This window comes from Ranitomeya imitator, chromosome 6 (assembly GCF_032444005.1).
Source record: "Ranitomeya imitator isolate aRanImi1 chromosome 6, aRanImi1.pri, whole genome shotgun sequence".
NCBI classification, from domain to species: domain Eukaryota; kingdom Metazoa; phylum Chordata; class Amphibia; order Anura; family Dendrobatidae; genus Ranitomeya; species Ranitomeya imitator.
In genome coordinates, this window is record NC_091287.1 from 414,311,211 (window position 1) to 414,338,674 (window position 27,464).

At 43.7% G+C, this 27,464-nt stretch overlaps 1 protein-coding gene across 2 annotated transcripts in view; it reads right to left on the reverse strand.

Annotated features, from left to right (window-relative positions):
- Nucleotides 1-27,464, reverse strand: part of LOC138642786 (maternal DNA replication licensing factor mcm3) — a 66,785-nt gene that overhangs the window by 30,358 nt on the left and 8,963 nt on the right. The window contains exons 2-8 of one of the 2 annotated variants that reach the window (XM_069731259.1): nucleotides 19,497-19,609; nucleotides 15,558-15,766; nucleotides 1,472-1,602; nucleotides 1,138-1,376; nucleotides 816-924; nucleotides 589-742; nucleotides 378-509 (exon numbers count right to left, since the gene is read on the reverse strand). In XM_069731259.1, the coding sequence (XP_069587360.1) occupies nucleotides 378-509; nucleotides 589-742; nucleotides 816-924; nucleotides 1,138-1,376; nucleotides 1,472-1,602; nucleotides 15,558-15,766; nucleotides 19,497-19,573 (1,051 nt within the window). In that variant the 5' untranslated portion in view covers nucleotides 19,574-19,609. Of the gene's footprint in view, nucleotides 1-377; nucleotides 510-588; nucleotides 743-815; nucleotides 925-1,137; nucleotides 1,377-1,471; nucleotides 1,603-15,557; nucleotides 15,767-19,496; nucleotides 19,610-27,464 lie in introns of those variants that run through there. The other variant, XM_069731260.1, reaches the window with a different exon arrangement.

Consider the following 27,464-nt stretch of genomic DNA (forward strand, 5'->3'; position numbering starts at 1 on the left):
TTTGTCAACATGTTTCACAGTATACCATTTATCAGGACAAACCACACTGATGAAGCGGAATACACCGAAATCAGTTGACAAAAACCACTATTAAAAAAAAAAAAAAAAAACTGTACGATCATGGTATCCATTGCTAATCACTCTGTCCAAATTACTGGTACAGTCGGAAACACGGAAAAAGCCTCAAAACTCCTTTTGGTTTATCTAATTAGCCTGCAATGTGTATCAGTACATTTGTTCCTATTTGACAGCCAATTGTGATTTAATTAACAATAAAGTCTGAACCTAGGTGTAATCTTGTGCTGATGCATCACGAATAGAAAGCATGTAAAGCTTTAACCTCAATACTGTGAACACGTAAGAAAGGTATAACTTGCCTGTTTCTTGATCAGTTGTGACAGCTGCTGTTAACCCTACTCCAGATGATCCCCTACCAGTGGTGGGAATGGCTCTTGGAGCTGTGTGCAACACATATCGCAGCAGTTGGGATTTGGCAACAGATGGGTCACCTAGAAAATGCAATATATACAACTGGTCATACCAATGAAGAAAGGTACACAATATGTGACAAATTTAAATAGTCTTTACCTATAAGGAGAACATTAATATCTCCTCGTATACGAGTTCCATTTTCAAGAACCTTCTCATTTCCTCCAAGCAGCATACATAGAATGGCTTTCTTAATATAATCATGGCCATGAATACTTGGTGCCAATGATTTGCTTAACTGGTCAAAAATATCCTAATACAAGAATAAGAAATTAACATGTAGATAAGGAATCCATTGGTTATTTTAAAGCCAGTTTAACCCTTACCTTTGAATGAACTTTGCAGAATTTCTTGATTTTGGCAACATCATCAGCTGAAAATGTTGGGGCAATTTCTTTGCTCATCGGTTTGACGTTATTGGCCAATAATATGGTCCTAAACGCAAGCAAACAAGCCAAAATTAATAACTGTAGATAAACATGTTACATTATTGTTTATCCCAGATAATTGTGGGTTCATTCATTTAATCTCTTCAAGAAACTTAGGCACTGTACGGTTTTAGAGATTTTAGCAGTACAGTTGGGGATGACTATTTATGAATATCGCAATCAAAAGAAATTACATAGTAAAGAAAGTTATCCCTCATACCTGAATGTACCAGATGTGAATCCTCCCTGCTTGGACGGTAAACAGCGGTATACACCCACTATCTGGACTCTGTCACCAGGTTTACATTTATCCACTAGATCATCATCTGCAATGATATCAACGGAGCGAGGCAGCTGCCCAGCAGGAGCCCTCTCTGGCATTTCTTGTATACTCAGAGTTTGATGATCTCTGTATGTGCTCAGCCCATATTCCGTCTCAAGTGGATTGTTTTCTTCATCCTAAGAGCATACATTAGTAATCACTACACTTCTTGTACAAGAGATGGTTGAACAATAAGAAAATATTACAGGCAACTATACTTTATAATTCATACTTTGGTGGGGTAAATTGCAGTGGATGGAAAGGCTTCAAGTGTTGTAAGATCAGTGTACTTTCTTTCCAGAGTCTTCTTTGTAGCTGGACAGTAATGTACACTTCTCATGACTTTAGGTCGTACCAAGGAACCTATTAAGAAGCCAGAGAAAAAGCAGCTTAAAACACAAAACATCAAATTTACTTACCAGTAGCAGTTTTTTCCAGAACCCATGTTAGCACAACTGAGAAAGGGATACGTCCACCAAGGACCGGAAACCTACTGAAAAGGGCAGTACCTCTCCCCTGCATTAGTTGGGTTACAGAGCACGAGAAGACCTTCAAACAGATTATATACATGATAGACACTGAATCAAAAATAATCACCCAATCTAGAGTGCACTCCCATATAGTAAGAAAAAAGGAGGGAGGGGGGATATACAGGTGCGGACATGTGTTCTGAAAAAAAAAAAAAAAAAAAACCAACACAGCTGTCGGTAAAGGAACCTTGGCATTTTCCCGTCATCCATGACATTTCTGGAGAATTAAAACACCTTAGGGAGGGACCTTGCAGCACCCATCTACCAAGGTTAAGTAAGCAGAGGAGGATAGATTTAGTCTGTTGTGCCTAAAGAAAGTACATGGTGAGGACCGGGGAGTGGCATTACAAATCTGATCAATGGATACCTTCACTTTCTCTGTCCATGATGTCCCCACGACTCGAGGAGTGAGCCTTGAGGCCCTCAGGAACCAGAGCACCACTAGCAGAGTAGGCTAAACTAATAGCGCCTCTAATCTACCTTGCAATGGTATTTTTGGATACTCCGTATCCTTTCCCCTGAAAGGCTACTGGAGCGCCCCCAGACGAAGGGCCGCGGGTTACTCGGTACCGGTCCTCTGCTGGCTCGGTTCTGGGGATGTCACGGTGGCTGGACCCGGTCCGTGACCCTGCTAAGGGGAGTCCAATGAAAGGTGATACGAGTCTGTCAAGGTTTAGTGACGCCACCTGTGGTATTCGGTCAGGGTGACTGATGCTGCTTGGGGTCCACTGGGGTGATGTGATGGCAGCTAGATGGTATACCTTCCCACAGGTGAAGTATGTCCCCAGGGCTTCCCAGTATGATGGATGGTGATGGTGTGGGGTGCAGACAATAACGAGGACACAAGGTTGCAGTCTCTTTACTGAAGACTTGAGGATCCTCAATCCAGAGCACAGTTAACAGGGCTGTCTGAGACCGGCCGGTCCGAAGGCACATCCAGAGTTCCCTTTGCAGGTGGAAATCGTTGCCTACCACTAGCGCCTGTGTGTTGTAGTGCTTCCCTGCTGAGCATTCGGGATAGTCCTCACAACTTCTATTCTCGTTCGTTCTAATTCGTTCCAGTTCTTTCTAGTTCTCCGTCCCCCAGGTATGTGATGGCTAGGACGCACCCGTTTGATGGGTAGGCTCGGAGTTCTTCCGGGACCCTAGAGACGCCCCTCTCCACGCGTTGCCCCCTATGTCTGCTTAGGTGATGTAAGATAGACAGCCAACCTATAATTAACTGTCCTGCGGAGTTTGAAGTAAGGCATAGAGTCAGTTACTTCCTCGGTGTTCCGGCCACCGGCTACGCGCCTCAGTAAGATGTTGCCGTTCTCCGGGCACGACTCCTACTGGCTCTCCTTTGTGCTTGATCTCGTTTCTCACTGTCCACAATATCCTTCGCTTCGTGTCTCTTTCTTAGGATACCGCCGCGGGTAGCGCAGGCGCGGTTCCGTAACGTTCTGTTCTTGTCGCTAGGTACCTGCCAGGTTCCCACGCCTGACAGGGACCCTCCTGAATCTTCTCCCTGCAACACCCTCTGCCACAGGATGTTGCCTGAATCCAACCCAGTCAGCTTCTGACTAACTTCCTATCCAACCCCTAGTTTTATCAGTGTGAGGAGTGGCCTAATAAATAAAACCTTTTGCTCCCCCTAGTGGCCGGAGTGTGAAGTGTAATGTGTGCTGGTGATACCTGGTCAGATGAACTCCTTTAGTGCCATCAGACGTACCATCACTCCCCTTAGTGGCAGAGCGACGTTACTGCAACGACCAGATCTCTGGGGCGCTGCACTACAAACAGGGATCGAGCTTTGTTCCACTAATTGGTCACACATATACTGTAATTGTGTTCTTCTAACATCTAAGTTGTGAAATTTCTCCTCCGCTGCATTCCTGGGGTTGTTACAAAAGGAGGAGAGCAGTATAATTTCTTGAGTTATGACACTTTAGGGCTACTTTAGGAAGGCAAGTCAGATCAGGTCTCAGTAACCCTATCCTCCTGTATCTGTATAGGGTGGGCTTATAGAAAGGGCCTGTATATCACTCATCCTGCGGGCTGATGTCAGTGCTACCAAAGGGTAAGATATTTAGCTGACAAGTCCTGTAAGGGTTCGAATGGATCTTTGGTCAATGCTTCTAGTACTATGTTTAGATTCCATGAGGGAATGGTGCTAGATGGAAGTCCTTCAACTGAGTGTGGAATATTGGACCCTGAGTGAGAAGGTCTGGGATCTTCGGCAGGATCCATAGATCTGACAAAGACATTGCCCTCAGTAGGGAAACCATGGTCTTTTTGGCCAGAAAGGTGCATTCAGAATCACTTTCACCATGATCTTTCTCACGACTGCTAGAATCAGTTATCGAAGGGAAGGTATAAGCAATCCTAAAGTCTTAGAGGATCTGAAGGGCATCTAGTGCATATGGGTTTTCCCTTGGGTTTAGTGAACAGGACTTTGCTGTTCTGTTTGTTGGCAAACAAGCCTATTTCCGGCCATCCCCATTAATGAACGATTTACTGGAGCACCTGGAAGTGTAGGGTTCATTCTCCTTGTTTCAGTTAGAAAGTCAGCCTTTATGTTCTCTACCCCTTTATGTGCAGCGCTGTTAGGAACAAAAGATGTTGTGCCAGCTGGAAAAGACTGTTGCTTTCATGAGGGAGTGGGATCTGGTTACCCCTTGGTGGTTGATATACGCCACCGAAGCTTGGTGGGCCAACATGACCCGGATGTGCTGACCAAGGAGGAAGGTGAGGAATTCCTCTAGAGTTCTTCCTACAGTCCATAGTTCTTTCAGATTTGATGAGAGATCCTTCTCTAAGAATGACCAAGACTCTTGAATTGTATGATCCCTCAGGTATGCTCCCCTAAATGGAGTTGCTTACATCAGATGAGAGGTATGAAGTTTTCCTCACCCATTGGACCCCTGTTAGGTTTGCCCTGTCTGCTCACCACGAGAGGGAGGTAGACTGACCACTTGAATGCAAGAGGTCAGCATTCCTAACAGGGACATCGCCTTCCTTAGGCGCACTTTGCGCACTTTGTCCTCGGGTAAGACAAGTGTGAAGCTCTGAACTTAGCCAAGGCCCAGGAAAGTCTGTATTCTTACTGGTTTTATAGTCTTGATTTGAGAGTGTTCACCATCAAGCCTAGATCTTTTAAGACAACTCTCACGTCCTTCAACTGTATTGCGCAGTGGTCTTTTGATCTCCCCATTACGAGGAAGTCATCTAGATAAGGGACAATAATTGTTCTGGATGCAAAGAAAGTCCATCATTTCAGCTATTATCTTGGTGAAGAACCCTAGGAGCCACAGACAGCATGAAAGGAAGCACTCCGAATTAGTAATGCTTGACTTCCCCTTATACTCTTCGGTATCTCTGACGGTCTGGATGAAACAGGATGTGGGAATAAGCATGCTTAAAAAACGATGACCATGAAACAATTGTGATGAAGCAGTTTTATGGCTGTACTCACAGATTCCATCTTGAAGGTACGATTTTTTTATCCACCGATTGAGATTCTTCAGATTGATGATTGTCTTCAACGAATAAATCTTTTTCTTTATCAAAACGAGGTGGGGAAATAAAATCCCCTGTTTGTTTATCCAGTATTTCGCACAGAACCTGCTTCTCTACCAGGCCCAAGATCTGTCTCCAGGGTCAATTGTTCTTCCACTGACTTTCTGGTTCATGGCATTACAAAAGGTTTGACTAGGCAGATAGAATTATTTTCAGGCCTTCCCTTCCTATATCCAGATCCCAGATGCTGGAGGAGATGTTCTCTTAGGCCTGGATGAAGATTGAAACCCTTCCCTATACTACTAGCCTGGCGTCATTGTGAAGAAGAGGAACCGCAGAACATGAATCCAGCCTCTTTCCTATTTAAACCTCCCATTTTCTCTCTCCCAATTAAGTTTTTTCCTCCAAAAGGAAGTCTTCCTTGAATCACAGGTGAATCTGGAAAAGCCCTTGTCTATGAGGTCATTCAGCTTTTTCCCCATACAAAAATTGGCCATCACATGGTATCAAGCACAGCTTATTTTTGAATGCAGATCCCCCAGACAGACTTTGAGCCACAAGGCCAGTCTTGCTGCATTTGATAATCCAGCTGACCTAGCTGCCAGCCTGACAGTGTGTCTGCTAGGAATGCTGCACCTCCATATAACACAGGCAGGTTAGCAAAAATCTTATCCCTTGGGGTTTTGTTCTTGAGTTGTTCCCCCATTTATTGCAGCCAGATCATAAGGGAACAGGTGGTAGAAATTCTAGCGATAGTCTGTTTCAGACCCCCTGCTGGTACTTCCACGTATGCTTTAGATATCCATCTGCTTTTTTGTCTAACAAATCTCTAAGCACTCCAGAATCCTCAAAGGGTAGGGCTGACCTTTTTGAGAATTTTGATACGGCCCCATCAATTTTATGGACCTTATCTCATAATTCGGAGTCCTTCTCAAAAGGATATCTCCTTTTCGCAGATGAAGGCAAGACACCAATTTTCTTGGTTTTTCTCCACTCTTGGCTAATGAGCCCATGGATTTTACGGTTATCCCGAGAGGCGCGCTTTTTTTTCTGCTCTGACCCTCCGAATAGCACGTCTTCCAGGGACTTCTACTTCTCGTTTAAACCCATTGGTGATTTAACTGCCTTAACCAGCCTATCTATAGCCTCCAATGAAAACACGGGTATTACATACCTCGTAATGTGTTTTTTCATGAGACATGACAGCACCACGAGAGGGGATCCGCCCTTCAAGGACAGGAAACCTTCAAGATAAAAGGGGCGGCTCCACTCTCCACATCAGTTGTTTTACAGAGCACGAGAGGAACTCCGCCAGTTAGTGTACACATAAATAATACATCCTATATGATTCTAATCACCAACACCCAAGGGAGTGTATAACGCTAATAATGCTTATAATGTACTCAACTAATGACGTTAGTTAGGGTGGGAATATAAGGGTGCCATCATGTCTCATGAAAAAAGACATTACCAGGTATGTAATACCCGTGTTTTTCCATCATACATGACAGCACCACGAGAGAGTTACAGAGATTTGTATTCTTTTTAGGGAAGGATCACTGCTTGTAACACTCTTCTCCCAAATGTGAGATCAGAGGTAGCAGATAGGTCTAACCTATAAGGTTTAAAAAATGTAGACGGAGGGGACCAAGTGGCCGCCTTACAGATTTGGTCGATGGTGGCATCTGCTCTCTCCGCCCACGATGTCGCCATGGCCCTCGTGGAGTGGGCTTTTAGACCCTGTGGAACAGCCCTGCCTGCACTACTATATGCTAGAATAATGGCCTCTCACCCATCTAGCGATAGTTTGTTTGGAGGCTTTAAGGCCCTTTCTTGACCCCTGGAATGAAACAAATAAAGTCCTCTGTTTCCTCCGGGATTTTGTTGCCTCTAAATACTGTAAGATACATCTCCTGACATCTAGGCAATGGAGCCTCTCCTCTTTCTTGTTGCTAGGAATAGGACAAAAAGAGGGTAAGGTTATATCCTGAGCCCTATGGAATCTCGATACCACTTTGGGGAGATATGCCGGATCTAATTTTAATACAACCCTATCGTCCATAATTTTTGTGTAAGGGGGGTCAGCTGACAACACGTGTAAATCCCCAACCCTACAGGCCGATGTAAGTGCCACTAACAAGGCTGTTTTTAATGTTAAGATCTTATCTGTTGAATTTAGTGGCTCAAAGGGGCTTTCTGTCAAAGCTGTCAACACTAAATTAAGATCCCATGGTGGAGGAGTAGGAGATGGAACAGAGTCAGCTCTACTACAAGCTCGGATAAACCTCATCACCCACCTATTGCTTGCCAGGTCACAGTTAAATAGGGCTGCTAAAGCTGAAGTGTGCACTTTGAGGGTACTAACAGCCAATCCTAGATCTAAACCGTTTTGCAGGAACTCCAGTATTGCCACTATTGGGACCTCCCCTTCCTGTATTGGCCCAGAGATGGACAAGAATTTCTTCCATATTCTCCCATAGATCTTGGTCATTACTGGTTTTCTGCTGCTAAGTAAGGTTGGATACTAAACCAGCTGAGAAGCCTTCTTTTAATAACGACCTTTCAAATGCCAGGCTGTCAAATGCAGCCTAGAATTCTGTGGGTGGTTGAAGGGACCCTGTGTTAGAAGGTCCTGGTCCTCTGGAAGAACCCATGGGTCTGTCACTGACATCACTCTCGGCCAGTAAAACCATGGTCTTTTTGGCCAAAAGGGAGCTACTGTATTACAATCACTCTGGCCTTGTCCTCCCGATCTTCCTCAGAACTGCTGGGATTAGACATATCGGTGGGAAGGCATACAAGAGTCCTGACGTCCATTCTATGCTGAAGGCGTCTACTGCCAACGGTCTGTCTGCTGGATTTAGGGAGCAGAACATTTGCACTTTTTTGTTGCCTTTTGAGGCAAAGGTCTACACTGGGTCTTCCCAACATGTGTACTATCCTTTGAAAAATTGACTTTTTTAGGGTCCATTCCCCTTGCCTTAATTGGTTCCTGGTTAGAAAGTCTGCCTTTATATTGTCCACACCTCGAATATGCAGGGCTGATAATGAGAGGAAATGCCTTTCGGCTAGAGTCATGAGTCTTTTGGTTATGTGCATTAATGACCGAGAACAGGTGCCTCCCTGGTGGTTTACGAATGCGACCGCTGTTCGGTTGTCCGATAGGACTCTCACATGATGCCCTGTTAAGTGTGGAAGCCACCTTCTTAGCACTTTTTCGATTGCTAGGAGTTCCCACTCATTTGAGGATAGATTATTTCCTCTTGAGCCCAGGGGTCCTGGACCCATAGTGTGTCTAAGTGGGCTCCCCACCCTCAAGGACTGGCGTCCGTTGTGACTATTTTGTAGGCCGTGTATGTCCAGGGGACTCCTCTCGGAGATGTCTATCTGTAACCACCATCTGAGCGATTGGAGTACAGAGACCGGGAGGGTGAGCTTCCACTCTAACTGTCCCTGAAGCTCTAGGTCGTTCTGCAGTACACACCATTGCAGTTATCTTTCATGGAACTGGTCCATTTTACCACCGGTATGCATGAGGTGAGGGACCCCAACACCGACATAGCTTTCCTCAAAGTCATTTCTGGCTTTTTTATTGATGTCAAAATTATTTATTTGATCTGTTCTTCTTTCTCCTCTGGGAGGCGACACTCCTGTGCCATCGAGTCCACGATTATCCCCAAAAAGTTCTGAACTATTGCTGGTTCTGGCTTGGATTTTTTGAAGTTCAGCTGCCATCCCAGCGTCTCGAGTGTGTTTATTACTATTCTGACTTGCTCCCGACAGTGAGAAAGATCCTTCCCCACTATCAGGAAGTCGTCTAAATATGGTATTATCAGAGTATCTTTCTCTCTGAGATGTGCTGTGACCTCTGCAATCCGTTTTGAAAATACTCATGGGGCTATTGCTATCCCAAAGGGCAGAGCCCTGTACTGAAAGTGATGTAACTGGGACCCCATCTGAACTGCCAATCTTGTTGTCTGATTGGGACGTGGTAATAAGCGTCCTTTAGGTCTAGGACTGCCATGTAACACCGAAGATATAGAAGTTTCACTGCTGATTTTATCGTCTCCATTTTGAATGATGAAATTATTAGATATTTGTTGAGACCTTTTAAAATTTATTATTGTCCTCCAAGAATTGTCCGTTTTTTTTAATGAGAAAATGGGGGGAATAAAAACCTTTCATCCTTTCCTCTATCGGAACTTCTTCCAAGACATGTTTGTCTAGAAGAGATATTACTTCCCCTTCTAGACTGCTTTGTTTCTCTTGTGAGGACTGTACTGAAGTCTGCATGTATCTTGTTGGAGGACAGTGGTGAAATTTTTATTTTAGGCCTGATCCTATAATTTGTCTGATCCAGACGCTGGATGAGATCCTCTCCCAGGCTGGAAGGAAATGAGAGAGCCTCCCTCCCACCTGAGAAGGACCGTCACTGGGAGGGTTTCTTAGTGTCCCTGGAGGACTTACCAAAATAGAAGCCTTTTCCTCCCCTGGATCGCTTGTCAAAGTTGCTCCCGTCTCGGTCTCTATACTGTTGTTTTCGGAATTTTCAGCCTCTCTGATAGGAGCGACGAAAGGGCTGAAATGACGGTTTTGAAAAAGTCTTCTTTTTGTCGCCGGCCGTCTCTAACACCTCATCTAATGCCGGTCCAAACAGGAAATTCCCTTCACATGGCAAAGAGCAAAGTTTCATCTTTGCTTGTGTATCTCATGCCCAGCATTTAAGCCATAAAGTACAGCGGCGTCCTGTGTTGGCTAAATCTGCTGACTTTGCTGCCAGTCTTGCTGAGTCTGCTGATGCCTTAGCTAAAAATACTGCCGCTGCCCTCATGGCCGGTATTGCCTCTAGGTTAGTTTCTCTGGGAACCTTTTGTTCTACCTGATCCTCCAGGTTATCTATCCATATTTTTGGGGGTCTGGCTACACAAGTGGCCGCGATAGCTGGCCTTAGTGCTCCTGCCGAGGCTTCCCATGCTGTTTTCAGGGAAAGGTCCGTTTTTCTGTCCAGAGGCTCTTTTAGAGACCCAAATCCTCAAATGGCAGGGAGGATTTTCTGGCCACTTTTGAAATTGCCACATCAATCTTTGGAGCTGTATCCCAAGAGGAGGACGCATCTTCCTCAAAAGGATATGTCCTCTTTAGGGAGTTGATTATCTGGGACTTTTTCTCCTGTTTTTGCCATTCCTTTTTAATAAGTTCTTGTAGTTGTTCATTAATAGGGAATGATCTCAGTTTTTTCTTTTGCAGACCACTGAACATAAGTTCTTGGGCTGTCTTTTTTGCTTTCTTGTCTACCAGCCCCATGGTAGAGCAAACAGCTTTTATAAGCTTATCCGTAGCCTCCGCTGGAAATGTATCCTCCTCCTTTGAGCTACTATCTGAGCAACGAGCTGTATCTGAGTCCTTCTCTGCCTCCGAGGAATCCCTTTGGGATGCTACTGAGGGGCTGGATCTGTCTCTAGATCTGGTATCTGTGTCGGCTGTCTAACGCTTTTACAGACCTAGAGACCTGACTGGATCAGAGATCTTAGGCTCTCCGTAAAGGAGGGTGTATCCTCCGCCAGTCTTGTTGATACACTCCTGACAGAGTATTTTACTCCACTATGTTTTTAAAGGGTTTTTACACAAGGGACATTCCTTATTCTTCATTTTTGCCTTATATTTTTTGGGGACCTCCTACACTCCACCCCCCAAATGTATGTTAGAAAAGAGGGGAGAGATGGAGACAAGAGAACAGACATTAGGGTGCTGGACTTTCTCGAAGTTCACTCACCACTCGGACGCTTAAGAGTATGGGTACCGGATCTGGAGGTTGACTGGTTTTCCCATCGTCTCCCAGTGAGACCAAGGACCCCTCCTTGGTATGGCGGATCCATCCGTACGCTGTCCGAGCAGTTTCTACTGCTGCCATGGCGTATCTGACTCTTCTCACTTGAGCGAGACCGCCTCTCCTGCACCTCTTGCTGTGGCAATAAATGTTCGGGGAAAAACTCTCCATCTTACAAACCACCACATAACAAGAGCAGTCACAATGGACCTGGACTGGTTGGTGACACTTGGCAGTACTACTGACCGTCTTGAAATAACTTCCTTTCCCTTTTTTTTTTTTTTTTTCTTCTTTTAAAAGAACACCTGGTTGATCCTGCTTCTGTTAACCGCTTAGTGCTCTGGTTCCTGTGCGCTGTAATCAAGTGCATGCACCCCGTCTGTTGATCTAATCAATTCATCACCTGGCTGATCCTGCCTCTGCCGCCGTCCAGCCTCAGCTAGTAAATTAACGTTCCAGCCTCATTCTATCTGCGCCGCCGGTAGTCACATCCGGTGCGCACTACTTAATCAACTATTCACCTGGTTGATCCTGCCTCTGCTCCGAGCGCCAGCATCTGCACGTACTCTTCCTCCTACGCGCACACCCGGCCATTACTTCTGGTGCACGCTGGAATTCCTGGTCCCCCTGCCCCTTCGCACCGCATCTAAGGTTCCGAGTGCCGCCGTATCCCGGATGCAGCCCGCTCGCATGTGCGCTTCCTGCTTACAGCTGCGCGATACATGTGCTGAGAAGGAACTCCACTGTGTCCTGGATCACAAGACGGAAGTTGCAGTCACCCCGCTTAGCTTGCCCATACACCGCTCTCCTCCCTGCGCTCATCTGCTTACAGGTACTCCATACAGGAAGGGAGGAAGGAGGAGGGGAGGGGGGGGGGGAGAGGAAAAACCCCCTTCAGCGCTCGACAGGGAGGGTTCAATACCTTCCGAGGAGCCTTACCTATCCTGGGCACCGATGTGTCTCACAGGCTGCATGGACACCATAGATCAACAGGGAGGACACCATATCTGACCTCTGTGGACCAAAAGGGAGCAGTAGGTTTTACGGCCACAGGGAGGTTACACTAACTGTGGTTCCGAGGTCCTATCTTAACCCTGGCATTCGCCTCAAGGGCTGTGGCCATGCTTCGCTCAGGGGGGGCATGGAATACATGGCCCCCGAGGTGACTACCGGTACCTGGTGACGGGTGCAGCAAACAAATGTCTGCCCAAATCCACCCGACCCAGGCATCCTCTTCTGTTCTTCAGAAGTCTTCATCTTGAGGGTTCCCCATCAAGGACAGGAAACCAACTGATGTGGAGAGAGGAGCCGCCCCTTTTATCTTGAAGGTTTCCTGTCCTTGAAGGGCGGATCCCCTCTCTCGTGGTGCCATCATGTATTATGGACAAAACCTGGTCTGTTCCCCGTGTCACTATTAGAGGGTGAAGAGGATGAAGACTCGCTATGGTATTACTCCTCTGGTAACGGAGAAGAGTCAGAGTCAGTGAATACTTCCCTAGGTCTTTTCTTTTATTTCTTTAATAGGATTTTAAGGGAGCCTTCCACCTCAGCCCTTATAACGGATCTGAGGCTTGTTGCAAAGTCTGATCTTTTCACTGATTGTTTAGTGGATGCAGTCTGAGCAGAGATTTTCTGCCAGTCCACTGCTAGTGGGGTCTTAAATAACACTCCGTTCCTCTTAGCCCTAGCTTTTTTTAGGTCTCTCCTAGTGATTTAAACAAACAAGAGGCCTATTAAAATGGTGACATTCACAAAGATCACTCAACACCTGCTGTCACTTTAAGGGTACCGGATTCGGAGGCTGTTCTAGGATACGTAGTGTATCCTCTCTGGACATCAAGGAGTCCTGAGACACTCTGCTCCTCTGGCTGGGACGGCTGCTGCTCCTGCCACTCAAACAACTGCCCCCTTTACTGTGTCCACGCCGATGGAGAGTTGGTGGTGGCTGCTGCTTTTGTGGTTGGTTGCCCTCATCCTCCATGGTAGCCAGGATGTGAGGTTGAGCTGGAGCCCAAGTAGCTTCTCTGTGGACTGAGGGGTCCACAATATAGTCATCTGGGTCTATCTCCTCCGATATCTTAGGTGATTGCTGTGAACTCCCCACCCTGGCGAGAACCAGCCAGGACGCTCTTCTCACATGCCCCGGCCGGCAATGCTTGCGCAGTGCGCCACCATTTTCTTCCGGCATGCCCCATGTGATGTCACACAGGCACGCCCATTCCCAGTGTGCCTTGTACCATCACGTCAGCGCTAGGCAGACTCCCTGACTGCTGTCTCACGCTGTGGAGAGCAGCGCGGCAGACCAAGAAATGCTGGGCATCTCAGTCTCTGCCGCCCGCACGTGCATCAGAGCCCCCACTGGACAAGTGTACGGAGCTTCCAGATGCCTGAAGTCTGATATCACATGAATGCAAGACAAAACTTGCTCTCTCTGTATTAAACCAGCTGCTCAAAAAAGCAGATTTTGCTATGTATTTGCAAGTTTAGTGCCCCCCCAAAAATTATGATGCAACTTCCTTAAGGTTTCTGCACCAAAAACGCAGCAAAACCTGTTACCTTAATTTTTGCATTTACTCATTGTTCTATAGTCTCAGTTTTTTTGCTGGTAAAGTAAAATGCAGCTTAAAATTTGCATGAAAAAAAAAAACAGCAAAAATGCAATGTGTTACTATATCCCAAAACTGCCAGCAAAGAAAATGGCTTTTTTTATGCTGTGCAAACTGACTTGTGGTATGTTTTTGAAAGCTGCAATGTCTGTTTCTATTGCAGGAAATAAGAGTTATTTGTGGATTTTCCCCATAGGTTTGAATAAGATGAGGAAAATCCACAAGTAAAAACACATCACTTTTAGTGCACTGCCGGAATGTAAACGCACTAAAGCCACATGTAATCCGCACATGACTATAAGTAAAGTTTTATCAAAGATAAGCAACAGTAAGTATCCAAAACAAAGCAGTTTTATGTAAAACATGACCCCCCCAAAAAAAAGCGCAGAAAAAAAACGTATGTAAAAGAAGCACATAACGCAAGTGACCTCATTCAGCCAATTGGTACAGAAATATAGCAGAAAATATGCAGCATCGAAATTGCACCAAATATGCAGTGTGGTAACGTAGCCTTAGTCAGTCCTAACACCCGATGATGGTTAATAAGAATCATTATTCACTACTCCAGTAAAATTACTGGTGCTTAATACTCATTACAAAGTTTTGATTAACTGGAATCATTTAACCAAAAACTTATAAATGAACAAATCCCAGACATTATTTGAAGATTCAGTTAATTACTGCTTGTGAATTACAGTAAAGGGAAAAAAAATCTACAGCTGAGACATAAAATCAGCATCCATGTATTTTAAGTTATCAATGTGGATCGATAAGTAACTTCACTACTGATGGAGAACCTGACAGGTCTCCCATGCCCTCCAACCCACGAGCCTTTGTATATTCCTTTATAAATACCCTACCCAACAAGCCCTTTATGCTGTTTGACACAAACAGATGTTTAAAAAAAGTCATTACAGTCAGTTTTTAATACGCAAATTACGGTAACCTTTTGAATAGTTGATAGGGCTTCCCTAGACTAGTAATTCGACTCTAGCCAATCACGGAGGCATGATAACATGCTGAGTGTGACAACTAGTCTGGTGAAACCAACACCCATCGACTAGTCAAATAGTTAATTCACATATTAAAAACAGACTGTAAAAACTTTTTAAAGGGAACCTATCACCTGGATTTGGCGGGACAGGTATGCGGTCATATGGCCGGGGTTTTCGGGTGTTTGATTCACCCTTTCCTTACCCGCTGGCTGCATGCTGGCCGCAATATTGGGTTGAAGTTCATGCTGTGTCCTCCGTAGTACACGCCTGCGCAAGGCAATCTTGCCTTGCGCATGCGCAGTATGCTTTGCCCAGCTGTGGGCAAAGCCGAAAAGCATTAGTGCGCATGCGCCGGTGCACTATGTCCTGGAAGTATTTAGCTGTGTTCCGGGACATAGTGCGTCGGCGCATGCGCACTAATGCTTTTTGGCTTTGCCCACAGTTGGGCAAAGCATACTGCGCATGCGCAAGGCGTTTACTACGGAGGACACAGCATGAACTTCAACCCTTCAACCCAATATTGCGGCCGGCATGCAGCCAGCGGGGAAGGAAAGGGTGAATCAAACACCCGAAAACCCCATCCATATAACCGCAAACCTGTGACGCCAAATTCAGGTGACAGGTTCCCTTTAAATATCTGTTTGTGTCAAACCATATAAAAGGCTTGTTAGACAGGGCATTTGTGAAGGAACATGTAAATGCTGGGATGTTGGAGGGCATGGGGGACTGGTCAGGTTCCCCTTAACTATACTGTGCTGCTCCAAGTACACAGTATAAAGACAACGTTCTACCGGTCACTGAACTGCACTGATAAATGTATACTGAACGGCTAAATCCACAATGAACAATAAAAACTATTTACATTTTGTAACAATTCCTTCAACACAGACCAGATTTCCCAGGAAACCTGCTACCAGAGTGCGCGGTGAAACGTGCTTTCCTCCAAAACTGCCTTCAAGCCCAACACTGAACTCTTCAAACTGCTTGGCATATGTAGCATCAATGGAAGCCACCAAATCCTTTAACGCTCTTTGAAAAGCAATAACCTCCAAAAAGGCATTACTTAGCAATCTGCAATGAAATAATCCAGTTAATTACAAAGCCCCAAAGAAACGGTTAACATCAATATTCATATTTACTTACACATATGCGGTCCTTGTAGTCTGACTAATGCAGTAATTAACCACAACAGTAAGAGGATTCACAAACAAACAAGCGGAAACTGAAACACATTCAATGTTCACTCCAGGACTTCTAGAAATTGTTGCCAGTTTGTTTGTTTTTTTACATGTCACAATAGGTATTAAAAATAGGAAAACTTCATTTTTTATTTTCTCGGGCAATACAGAACAATAAATAAATATTGATGTAAAGCCCTCCAATTAGCTATAAAACAGGCAGATACAGTACAGAGCAAAAGTTTGGACACCTTCTTAGTTAAAGTTTTTTCTGTATTTTCATGACTATGAAAATTGTACATTCACACTGAAGGCATCAAAACTATGAATGAACACATGTGGAATTATATACTAACAAAATAGTGTGAAACAACTGAAATTATGTCTTATATTCTAGGTTCTTCAAAGTAGCCACCTTTTGCTTTGATGACTGCTTTGCACACTCTTGGCATTCTCTTGATGAGCTTCAAGAGGTAGTTTTGATGTCTTCAGTGTGAATTTACAATTTTCATAGTCATGAAAATACAGAAAAATCTTTAAATGAGAAGGTTTGTCCAAACTCTTGCTCTGTACTGTATATCAGGCCACACCACATACAGTCAGAAGTAAAGCACAAACAGGTCTAGAACAGTGAATGTTATTGTCTAAATCCTGGTAATCTAAGGAAATGAATGATGTACAGTCAGCATCTCAGGTGGTTTGTAACTGTAAAGGACCTCATACACAAACAAAGTTGGCAGAAACTTCTGGTATCAGCCTAAAGTCTAACCTGTATGTGGGCCTCCCCAATTCTCGACCGACAGATGACTGAGGGAAGGGTCTGACTTGTTGAATATGTGCAGAGCATTCCTGTGTATGGGGAGTTGGGATAGATAGCTATTGGCCAAGTGATCATTCACCAATAGCCATTATGTATGGGGGCCTTAAAGGAATAAGTGAGAATCATTTATGATCTAGAGCAGTGGAAGAATTAATGCCAGAATTCTTTGAAGTCTAGGGCAGAGAAGAGCTTCAGGTTAGTGTCCTTGGCGGTCCAGATTAGAGAAAAGTTTAAAGGGGTTGTAAAATTAGAACAAATTAGGAGATAGCATATGGATTGGTGATGTTCTAGAGGTTGGATGCGCCTCGTTACACAATGCTCAGAGTGTTAGAGGGCACAGCACAGGGCCACCTGTTGTCTGGCCTATTTAACCCATTTATTAGCCCAAAAATTGGCTTAAGCTTTAGTGCAAATCTAGCTCTGCCCTCAACTACTGTATCTTCAGCCATCCCTTGTAGATTGTGAGCCCTCGCGGGCAGGGTCCTCTCTCCTCCTGCTTTTTACTATGTATACCTCTTTTCACATGTAAAGCACCATGGAATAAATGGCGCTATAACAAATTAAATCTACACCAGCTCATGGAGACGTCAGTTAGCAGTGCATAGGCTGCCCAAAATGCCTTCTGGGTTAGGATCAGTATAAGATTGCTGGTCGGCCCTATTAAACCCCTCCTTTCCAAAAGTATTATTGTAATTATTGAGATGCCAAGAGCAATCTTGCCTTGCGCAGGCGTGTACTACGGAGGACATAGAATGAACTTCAATCCAATATTGCGGCCAGCATGCAGCCAGCGGGTAAGGAAAGGGTGAATCAAACACCTGAAAACTCTACCCATATGACCAAAAACCGGTCCCACCAAATTCAGGTGACAGGTTCCCTTTAATTCAAAAAGAGTGATCCATATCGTTATAAAGTGTCACCAAGACAAACAGGAAATCAAACCCTGCTACCGTGCCGCTGTATGCCCAGTAGCTGCGAGTGAACACTACCAAAGAATTAATCAATTGTATACTTTTTTAGGATAAAAAAAAATTTAAGACAAATATTGAAAACAACCACAAAATTCTCCAGTGTGAAGGACACGAGGATGTAGACCCTCACACTGGACGATTGAGGGTTTTAGCATCTACATGAATGCACTATAAAAATGCAGAAATATTGCATATGTTTGTAACGTGGCACAGGGCGGTAGCTGTAGGCGAGGTTCTCATCTCTTGTGCTCCGTAATGCTACATGAAGGTGGGGGTCCTGGCTTGATATGTGGACTTTTGGTGTGGGGGTGCTATGCCCTTGCTGGCCGTATGCAACCGGTGACTTGGGTTGGTCAGGACTAGGTGTTTGACAGTTCAGTAAGGGAGACCACTAGTGTTCAGCGAACGTGTCTTCAGCATGCTCAAAAAATATATATATTTGAGTCCCCTTGACTGCATGTCTCGTGGCTGTTAGACAGCCTCAACAACTGCAGGGATTTCCTGTTTGTTAAGCAATCCCTGCATGTGTTGCGGCTGCCTAAAGGTACCGTGACACTCAGCGACACTGCAGCGATATAGACAACAAGCCAATCGCTGGAGCGTCGCTGTTTAGGTCGCTGTAGAGACGTCAAACACGGCAACTCCAGAATGATGCAGGAGCGATCCAGTGACGTAACGGCGACTCACTTATCGTTCTCGCTGGTTGTTAGCTCCATGTAAAACGTTGCTGGTAGTTTCTTTTGATGTCAAACATGACGATACACGCCGACCTGACGACGAAATAAAGTTCTGGACTTCTAGCTCCGACCAGTGACAGCACAGCGGGATCCAGATCGCTGCTGCATGTCAAACACAACGAGATCGCTATCCAGGACGCTGCAACGTCACGGATCGTTGTCGTTCTCGTTGCAAAGTTGCCGAGTGTGACGGTACCTTAACAGTCGCTAGACAATCTGCAGAGACTTGAACATATTATTCGAGCATGCCGAAGAGTTAGCACATGAGCGTGCTCAGATAACCCCTTATCAGAGCACTTTCGCTCATCACTATAGACCACCAATCAAAAATAAACTTTTTACTCAACAATAACTTGGGAGGGATTATATACAGAGAATAGCAGGTACATATCTTCATGAACATACAATACCAATTGTTTACTCTGTTCTCTTTTATCCAACCCAGATGAATATTACTGTCCAGTTAGTAAAAGTCCTATTCTTTACCTGCGGTTCTGCATCTTCTTTCGCTAAATAATTATTATTTTTATTATTATTATTATTTTTTTTTTTTATTAGGGAACTGTATTGACAGTATTGCCGGTACTCATCTTCTCTGCCTCTGAAGTTCTGGAACTCCCACGCAAGGCACTCTCCTCATATTACGCACTATCCCGTCTACGCCCATTACTTCAGAGTGAAACTCTAGGCCGTATTGGTAGGCATCCAGACCCAGGACCAGTCTCCAATCAATCACGCAGTTCTTTCGGTCACTTCTCCCTCGTTCTCTCTACTAGGATCACGCTATCCTCGGGTTCTGTCTTGCCCTCTTTGTTAGGAATACTCACGTCATGCAGCACTGCTCCCATTAGGCCTTAGGTCTTTTTTCTACGCACACTGGGCCCTTTCTAACCCCTGACAGGAAAACGGTCTTCACTCTGGGCTAGTTCCAACTGTTAACCCTAACCGTCCCTGTTAACTACCTGTTGCTGGGCAGAATACAGCTTCATCAACAATACAGATCTTTACACTTACGAACAGAACACATTGAAGCAATACACGTCTTCAAGGGGGAACATGGGCAGTATATCCATCTCCTTACATGTTAATACTTACATATTAGCTCTGCGCTCATTTTTGCGTCTAAGGTCATTCAGGTTGACAATTAAACGATGTTCATTTGCACCAATCATGTCCCTTACTTTTCCATGGTAAATGCCTTGATCTTGCTGCAAAGATTATAAAAGGACATATCACTATGTGATTAGGTAATTTACAAGCATAAGAATGATCTCCCTGGCAAAGCACTGTCTGGTACTTCCACCTCCATCAATACATCCATGGCTAGCCTTAGCCGTGATCATACAGGGTGCAGGCCGCCACCCTCCTCCAAACTCCTGCTCTCTTATCTAGGCAGTGATAACCAGAGACAGATGCCTACACTGGCACTGCTAAGCTGAGGAGGTGTCATGTATTAAATCTCAGTATGTTCCCTTGGAAAAGAACCCCCCAATCTTTGCTGTACAAAACATAACCATTGAATTACATTTTCACCTGGTGTCATTCTTTCATTTTTCATTCTGAACTAATGTCCAGGCTCCATGCTAAATAAAAATCCAGAAGCGTTAGTTCAAGCTGCGGCACATTCCAGGCTACATTTTGGGGGAACCTACCTCTCAGGCACCAGGCTCACCAAAATGAAGCTTGGAACCGGTGGATGCAAAATATACCTCCTCTGAATTTTTGTACGCCATGCAGACTGGACAATAGTTCAGAATGAAACATGGACTGATTGCACTCAGGTGAATATTCAATTTAACATATCTGTTTATGAATAGGTTTTGCATAAAAGATACATTTTTTGCAAGTAAGGTCGGAATGTTTTTTGTGCCCAATTCTGCTAGTTGTCAATGAAAACTAAGAACAGTTCGTCTACTCTTCTCTCAGATGTGACATGGCAATCTGTCTGCCACCATGGGTCATCTAAGGCTACTTTCACACTAGCCTTGTTTGGTGTACGTCGCAATGCGTTGTTTTGGAGAAAAAACGCATCCTGCAAATGTGCCCGCAGGATGCGTTTTTTCTCCATAGACTTGCATTAGCGACGCATTGCGACGTATGGTCACACGTCGCATCCGTCGTGCGACGGATGCATCGTGTTTTGGCGGACCCTCGGCACAAAAAAAGTTAAGTCCGCCATTTTCGTCCGCGCATGCGCGGCCGAAACTCCGCCTCCTCCTCCCCGGACATTACAACGGGGCAGCGGATGCGTTTAAAAACTGCATCCGCTGCCCCCATTGTTCATTTCTTTCACAACGTACGTCGGGCCGACGCATGGCGACGGCCCCATACCGACACTAGTGTGAATGTAGCCTTAGGCTGTTTCAAATCAGGAGATTTACTATTTTTACTTTAAGTGTAATTAATTTTATCAGTCAATGTACTGGGAAAAAGAAAAAGACCCAAGTGCAATGAAATAAAAAAAACAATACGCAAACATTTTTATGACGTTATTGAGCTCGGACTACATGTGCTGCTGACCCCTGATGAACCCCCTTGTAACGATGGGGGGGAAACGCGTCGGGCATTGTTTTGTGACAACAACGCTGCTTAGTTGTCGGTCCTGTGCCCTCTACTAAGGGGTGTAGGATTAGTTTGGCACTTTGCACTTTATTATTGCCGTTGGTATCTATATGATTGGAGAATGATATAATAGCCTATGTTTGTGTCCATATAAGGGGGCCTTTAGGGCAATTGATCTAGATACCTGTATATTGCCTGACCTGTTAGAGATGATTGTGTCTCGGTTATATAGTCATTTACCTATTTGACTTTGAGATATAAGTGCGTCCCCCTACTGGATACTTGCTATCATCTTCGCTTATTTTGATGATATGAGATTTATTTATTGCATCCTGATATACCTTTATGAGCTGGGCACATCTGATTTCCATCAGCTGGGTATATCTTACTTTGCTGATTGAAGCCCAATCTGTGAAATACTGCATTACACTATTTTGTTGGTTTATGTTTCCTATGTTTTTGTTTTCACTTTTTTCAATTTCTTTGTGTGGTTATCAGGGTGTATTGGGACATTTTTCTATCCTTTATCTCCATTGTAGGGATGTTTGAGGGAATCCTAGGGTAAGTCGACGTCGAGTGGGGGCGCCAACCGTTTCAAAGTAGGGTGCCAACCTCCACTGTTAGGTAGGGTTTGTCCGTTAGGTGTTTATTAGGTCCCTCCAGGTTTCCTGCATTGTAGGGATTTTTAGGGATTCTGAGGGCCAGCCGCCGTGGAGTGGGGGCGCCAAGCGTAATTTAGGGTGCCAACCCCCGCTGCCAGGTAGGACAAAGCTTAGTGTCGCTCTAGGACTATATAGGCACATTTCTGCTGTTGTGTTTTAATGATTAGAGATTTTAGTAGTATATATTATTAAAGGTTATTTTTTATGAATCCTGTTTTTTTTTTGTTTTGTTTTTTTTTGTGGTTTTTTGACGTTCATTGTATAGCAACAATGACCTGACAATACGATTCTCCATGTACAATCACAGTGAAAAAAATATTGTGCAATATGCTGATTTTTATCTATATTTTTAGTGGGGGGAAAAAGGTAGCGATTCAAATTTTTAAAAACTTATTAGTTCCTAGGAAACTTGAATCTGATCATCCAATCACTTTTGTTAATACTGCTGCACCATGGTATATAGCAGAAATCACTGTCTCCTATGAAGCCCAGCCACAGCATGGGTTTCAACTGAGCAGTCATGACAGGTATGGGGGTTTTCACGGGAACCTGACAGGTCTTCCATTCCCTCCCACATTTGTATATTTGTTGTTAAATACCCTGCCTAACCTCCCTTTAGGGCTCATACTCACTTGTGAGAAACTCGGATGAGTCTCGCATGGCAATACCCGGCACTCAGATCGGAGCGTGCGGCCGCATAGCAATACATGCAGCCGCACGCTCCACTCCTGAGTGCCGGGTATTGCTGTGCGAGACTCATCCGAGTTTCTCACAAGTATGAGCCCTTATAGTGATTATCACATAAATGCAGGTTTTAAACCAGTTTTTATAAAGTTCACTTTTCCTATGCTAATTAGGACTAGTTGATGTGGCATTTTACCTAGACTGGTCGGCCCTCACAGCATGGTATAATGATTTGCAAGAGTCAGCGTCATTGACAACTCTCTGCAAATCTCACACATGTGCATGACTTTCCTCCCCCACTTCATTGCGTCTCTGAAGCCGGGTGTAGCGAAACGTGCGTTGGAGTGGTGTGTGCAGGGGCTGTGACACGTCATTTTGGTTGGTACACATGACTGGTTTTATCTATATCTGAAGTCCAGAATAAAGAGAAAAAAATGCAATCGCACAGCCGCTATACGCTAGACCCTTACTGCTCCAGGGGCAGAAAAATGCACTATTAAAGCCTTTTGTCAGAAAACAAACTAAACAAAAAAAACGCTAAAAAGATTATACCTTGGTGCTGCTTAAGAAAAACAGATCCAACATGATACATAAGAAGAGACTGAAAGCGCACTCACCGGTATATGAACAATCAAAGCGGTTTATTCACATGAGATCATGCGGTGCAAGGAGGGTATGTGAATACAAAAGAGGATGACAGCTGTTTCGTGCTAGGTGAGCACTTCAACAGATCCAATGGCGAGTGAAGAGAGAGAGGGCCTTATAACTAAGTAGTCTTCCGGTCCCTCCCATTATTCACTTCGTCATAATGAACTTATTAGTCACTATTCGGAGGAAAAAAAAAAGGGGGGGGAAAAGTGAAACAGTGAAAAGTTAAAATACAATAAAAACATTAACGGGTAACGAAGAATGTCATTTAGGAAGAAATATACCATAATATGATAACCAATACACAGGAATTTTTTACAAAAAAAGGAATTTTTTGCAAAAAAAAACATGAATCTTATGCAAAAAAACATGAATTTTTTACAAAAAAACAGACATGTCAACTTTATCATTGAACCCTATTGGTCCAGAAGCATTAGCTCTTAATATCCACTTTGCTTCATTACGCAGAAGCATACGATCTAAATTACCGCCGTCCTGCGGTAGGGCAGTTTTCTCTATCCCCGCGAATCGAAGCAATTTTGCATCCCCTCCATGTTGTTCGTTCATATGTTTTATCAAGCGGGGGACCCCCTTACCTGTGCGCAATGAATTGAGATGTTCCCTGAATCGAACAAACATTGGGCGAATTGTTTTCCCGATATAGAAAAAACTACAAGGGCAATATAAGATATAAACCACATGAGTTGTCCTACAAGAGATGAAATCACGTACTGTATGCATTATTGGGCCAATTTTTAAATTAGTTCCTGTTTGATGTTGATTGCAATAATTACAATGCCCACAACGGAAATTCCCTTTGGGTGCAGTATCTCGGAGCCAATTGTTATGAGATGAAGTTACCCGATTTCGGACTATTAAATCCCCTATATTTTTACTGCGGCGGCAGGAACAAAGGGGACCCTTCTCTGTCATATCCTTCAACGCTGGATCTTGGCAAAGAATTTGCCAATTTTTTCGAATTGCTGTTCTAATTTGTGCGTCCATAGGACCATATTTAAAGCAGAAAACAAATTTTCTATCATTTTTAGATGTTTTTTCTGTTATGATCTCTGTTTCTGCTCGTTCCAATGCTGAGTTCAAGACAGATTGGGGATACCCCCTATTACTGAACCTTCCATATAATTCTTGGGATTGTCTTTGAAAACTCGCAACATTACTGTTTATTCTTTTTACGCGGAGGAACTGGCTGTAAGGTAATGCTTTCTTCACATACATTGGGTGGGCACTATTATAATGCAGCAGAGAATTACAAGAAGAAGGTTTACGATATACCTCTGTGTGCAAATTACCATCAATTACTTTTAGGGTCACATCCAAAAATGTTAATTCTGTGCCTCCAAACTGGTGAGTGAACTGCATGTTCATGGTGTTAGAAAGCGCCAGGTACTCCACAAACTGTGTGAATGAAGCCCGGTCGCCGTCCCACACCACGAACATGTCGTCCACAAATCTCACATAAAATTTTATGTACTTGAGATATGGATTTTTCTCAGAATATATATACCTCTCTTCAAATACAGACAGGAAGAGGTTAGCCAGGGTACAAGAGACTGGTGTACCCATGGCAGTGCCCTCCACCTGTCTGTACCAGGTATTATCGAATTGGAAAGTGTTATTTTTCAAGACAAAAGTCAAACCTTTTTTAATAAATGAGATGGTATTGGGGTCCGTAGGGGTACTATTCAAGATTTCTTGGATCGCCTCCACACCCGCATCTTGTGGGATGCGGGTGTAAAGGCTTTCCACGTCTATCGATGCTAAAGAAAAACCCTCTTGCCAGTCAAAGCCTCGTAGAGTTTTTAAAAAATGCTTAGTGTCCCTTATATATGCCGGTGTATCGCACAACAAGGGTCGCAAAAGCCAATCCATATAAGCCGACAAGGGTTCCGTTATTGAACCCACCCCGGAAACAATAGGACGACCTGGCGGTTCCTCTAGAGATTTGTGGATTTTAGGTAAATGGTACCAATGCGGTTTTCTAGGAAATTCCGGAAAAAGTTTTTCCGCTTGTGTTTTTGACAAGGTACCATTCTCCACAAAGACCCTCAGGAGAGACCGCAGTGAGTTCTGAATTTTAAAGGTGGGATCTCCTTTTAATTTTTCATAGGTTCTTCTATCTGAAAGCTGTTTCAGGGCTTCTTTAATATACAGTTCTTTTTGAAGGAGAACAGTGTTACCACCTTTATCTGCTTTGCGTACTATAATATCCGGGCGTTTTTGTATATCTTTTATGGCTTCTAATTCTGCTGGTTTTAAATTTTTACCGATTTTGTTATACAAGATTGCTTCCACATCTTTGACCACTTGGGCCTCGAAGGCATCAATTAGATTTCCCGGGGAAACCTGAGGAACATATGTGGATTTAACCCCTTTTCTAAAAGGCCTTGTTGGAAGTGTACTTGTATTAGGTGATAAATCACTGGTAATACTAACTAATAACTCCGCTTCTCGTTGTACATTTTCAGAGGGATCCATCGATAGTGAAAAACCCAAAGGGCCCATTTTACAAGGTTGTTCTGCAGGAAATATTTTTTTCTCACTCTCATTCTGATTTTTATTAATAATACCTGCTCTCTGTGTAAACGTTTTATATAGATGAACTTTTCTTACAGCCTTATACAAATCTATCTTGAAGTCCACTATGTCAAACTCCTCAGGGAGGCAATAATTTAAGCCCTTGGACAGGGCTGACACATGTGCCTCATTCAAAGGAAAGTCCGTTAAATTTACGATTAAATTCCTGTCACTCTCTGCTACTGCGGTCTCCACGAGACTTGTTTCCTCTTCCGTTCGTTGCCTTTCACCCCTTCTTTTTCCTCCACGCCGTGTCCTTCTTCTAAAGGGAGGGACACTGTATCTGAAAAACGATTAATAGCCGAGGTTGATGGTTCTGATCTTACTTCTGCGTCTTCTCCAGCGCTAGATTCAGAGTCAGTGGTAAGATAGTCTTTTTTATTTTGATTTTTTCTCCAGCTATAACTTTTTTTGGAAGAACTTTTTTTCTTATAATTTTTCTGGAATTGAATATTTTTATTCCAAGTAAATATTTTGCCGCTTTCAAAGTCGTTCTTGTCTCGGATAAACTTATCCTTTTTCCTTTGCTTTATCTCATTTTGTAGCAAAATCAATTTCGTATCCAATTTTTTATTTACTGCAGACCATTGTGATTCCGATAGTCTTGTTTTCAATTCGTCCATAGTTTTATTCAGTTCTAATTTCGTGGTTTCATAGTTTATCACATTTTGTTTTAAAACCAATTGCAAAAGATCCTGTGAGCATTTCAAAAGGATTTTCTCCCATTCCTTTCTAAAACTCTCGTTGTCTTTAAACTGAGACATTTCTTTCTGCATTCTTAAACCGCGTGGCACTCTTCCGCATTCAATATATGACTGTAGAGAGTTATTTGTCCAAAAGAGGTTTACTTCCCTCTCTGCGGTATTGAACAGTTTATACTCCAAGGTTTTAGTACTTAATGATAATATATCTTCTTTTGTTTCACACTCCGAAAAAAATGTATTCACATTTTCCCTCCCTGCTAAAAGTCTGTTTGACAAGGCTGTAGTATCCATTTCCATAGTGCTAAATAGGTTACAAGGAACCTCTGCACACTTGAGCTATATACAGGAATCCAAACACGGCGTGCTGAAAGCTATGAGAAAAATCCAAAGTCCAGAATATAGAGAAAAAAATGCAATCGCACAGCCGCTATACGCTAGACCCTTACTGCTCCAGGGGCAGAAAAATGCACTATTAAAGCCTTTTGTCAGAAAACAAACTAAACAAAAAAAACGCTAAAAAGATTATACCTTGGTGCTGCTTAAGAAAAACAGATCCAACATGATACATAAGAAGAGACTGAAAGAGCACTCACCGGTATATGAACAATCAAAGCGGTTTATTCACATGAGATCATGCGGTGCAAGGAGGGTATGTGAATACAAAAGAGGATGACAGCTGTTTCGTGCTAGGTGAGCACTTCAACAGATCCAATGGCGAGTGAAGAGAGAGAGGGCCTTATAACTAAGTAGTCTTCCGGTCCCTCCCATTATTCACTTCGTCATAATGAACTTATTAGTCACTATTCGGAGGAAAAAAAAAAAAAAAGGGGGGGGGGAAAGTGAAACAGTGAAAAGTTAAAATACAATAAAAACATTAACGGGTAACGAAAAATGTCATTTAGGAAGAAATATACCATCGATAGACGTGGAAAGCCTTTACACCCGCATCCCACAAGATGCGGGTGTGGAGGCGATCCAAGAAATCTTGAATAGTACCCCTACGGACCCCAATACCATCTCATTTATTAAAAAAGGTTTGACTTTTGTCTTGAAAAATAACACTTTCCAATTCGATAATACCTGGTACAGACAGGTGGAGGGCACTGCCATGGGTACACCAGTCTCTTGTACCCTGGCTAACCTCTTCCTGTCTGTATTTGAAGAGAGGTATATATATTCTGAGAAAAATCCATATCTCAAGTACATAA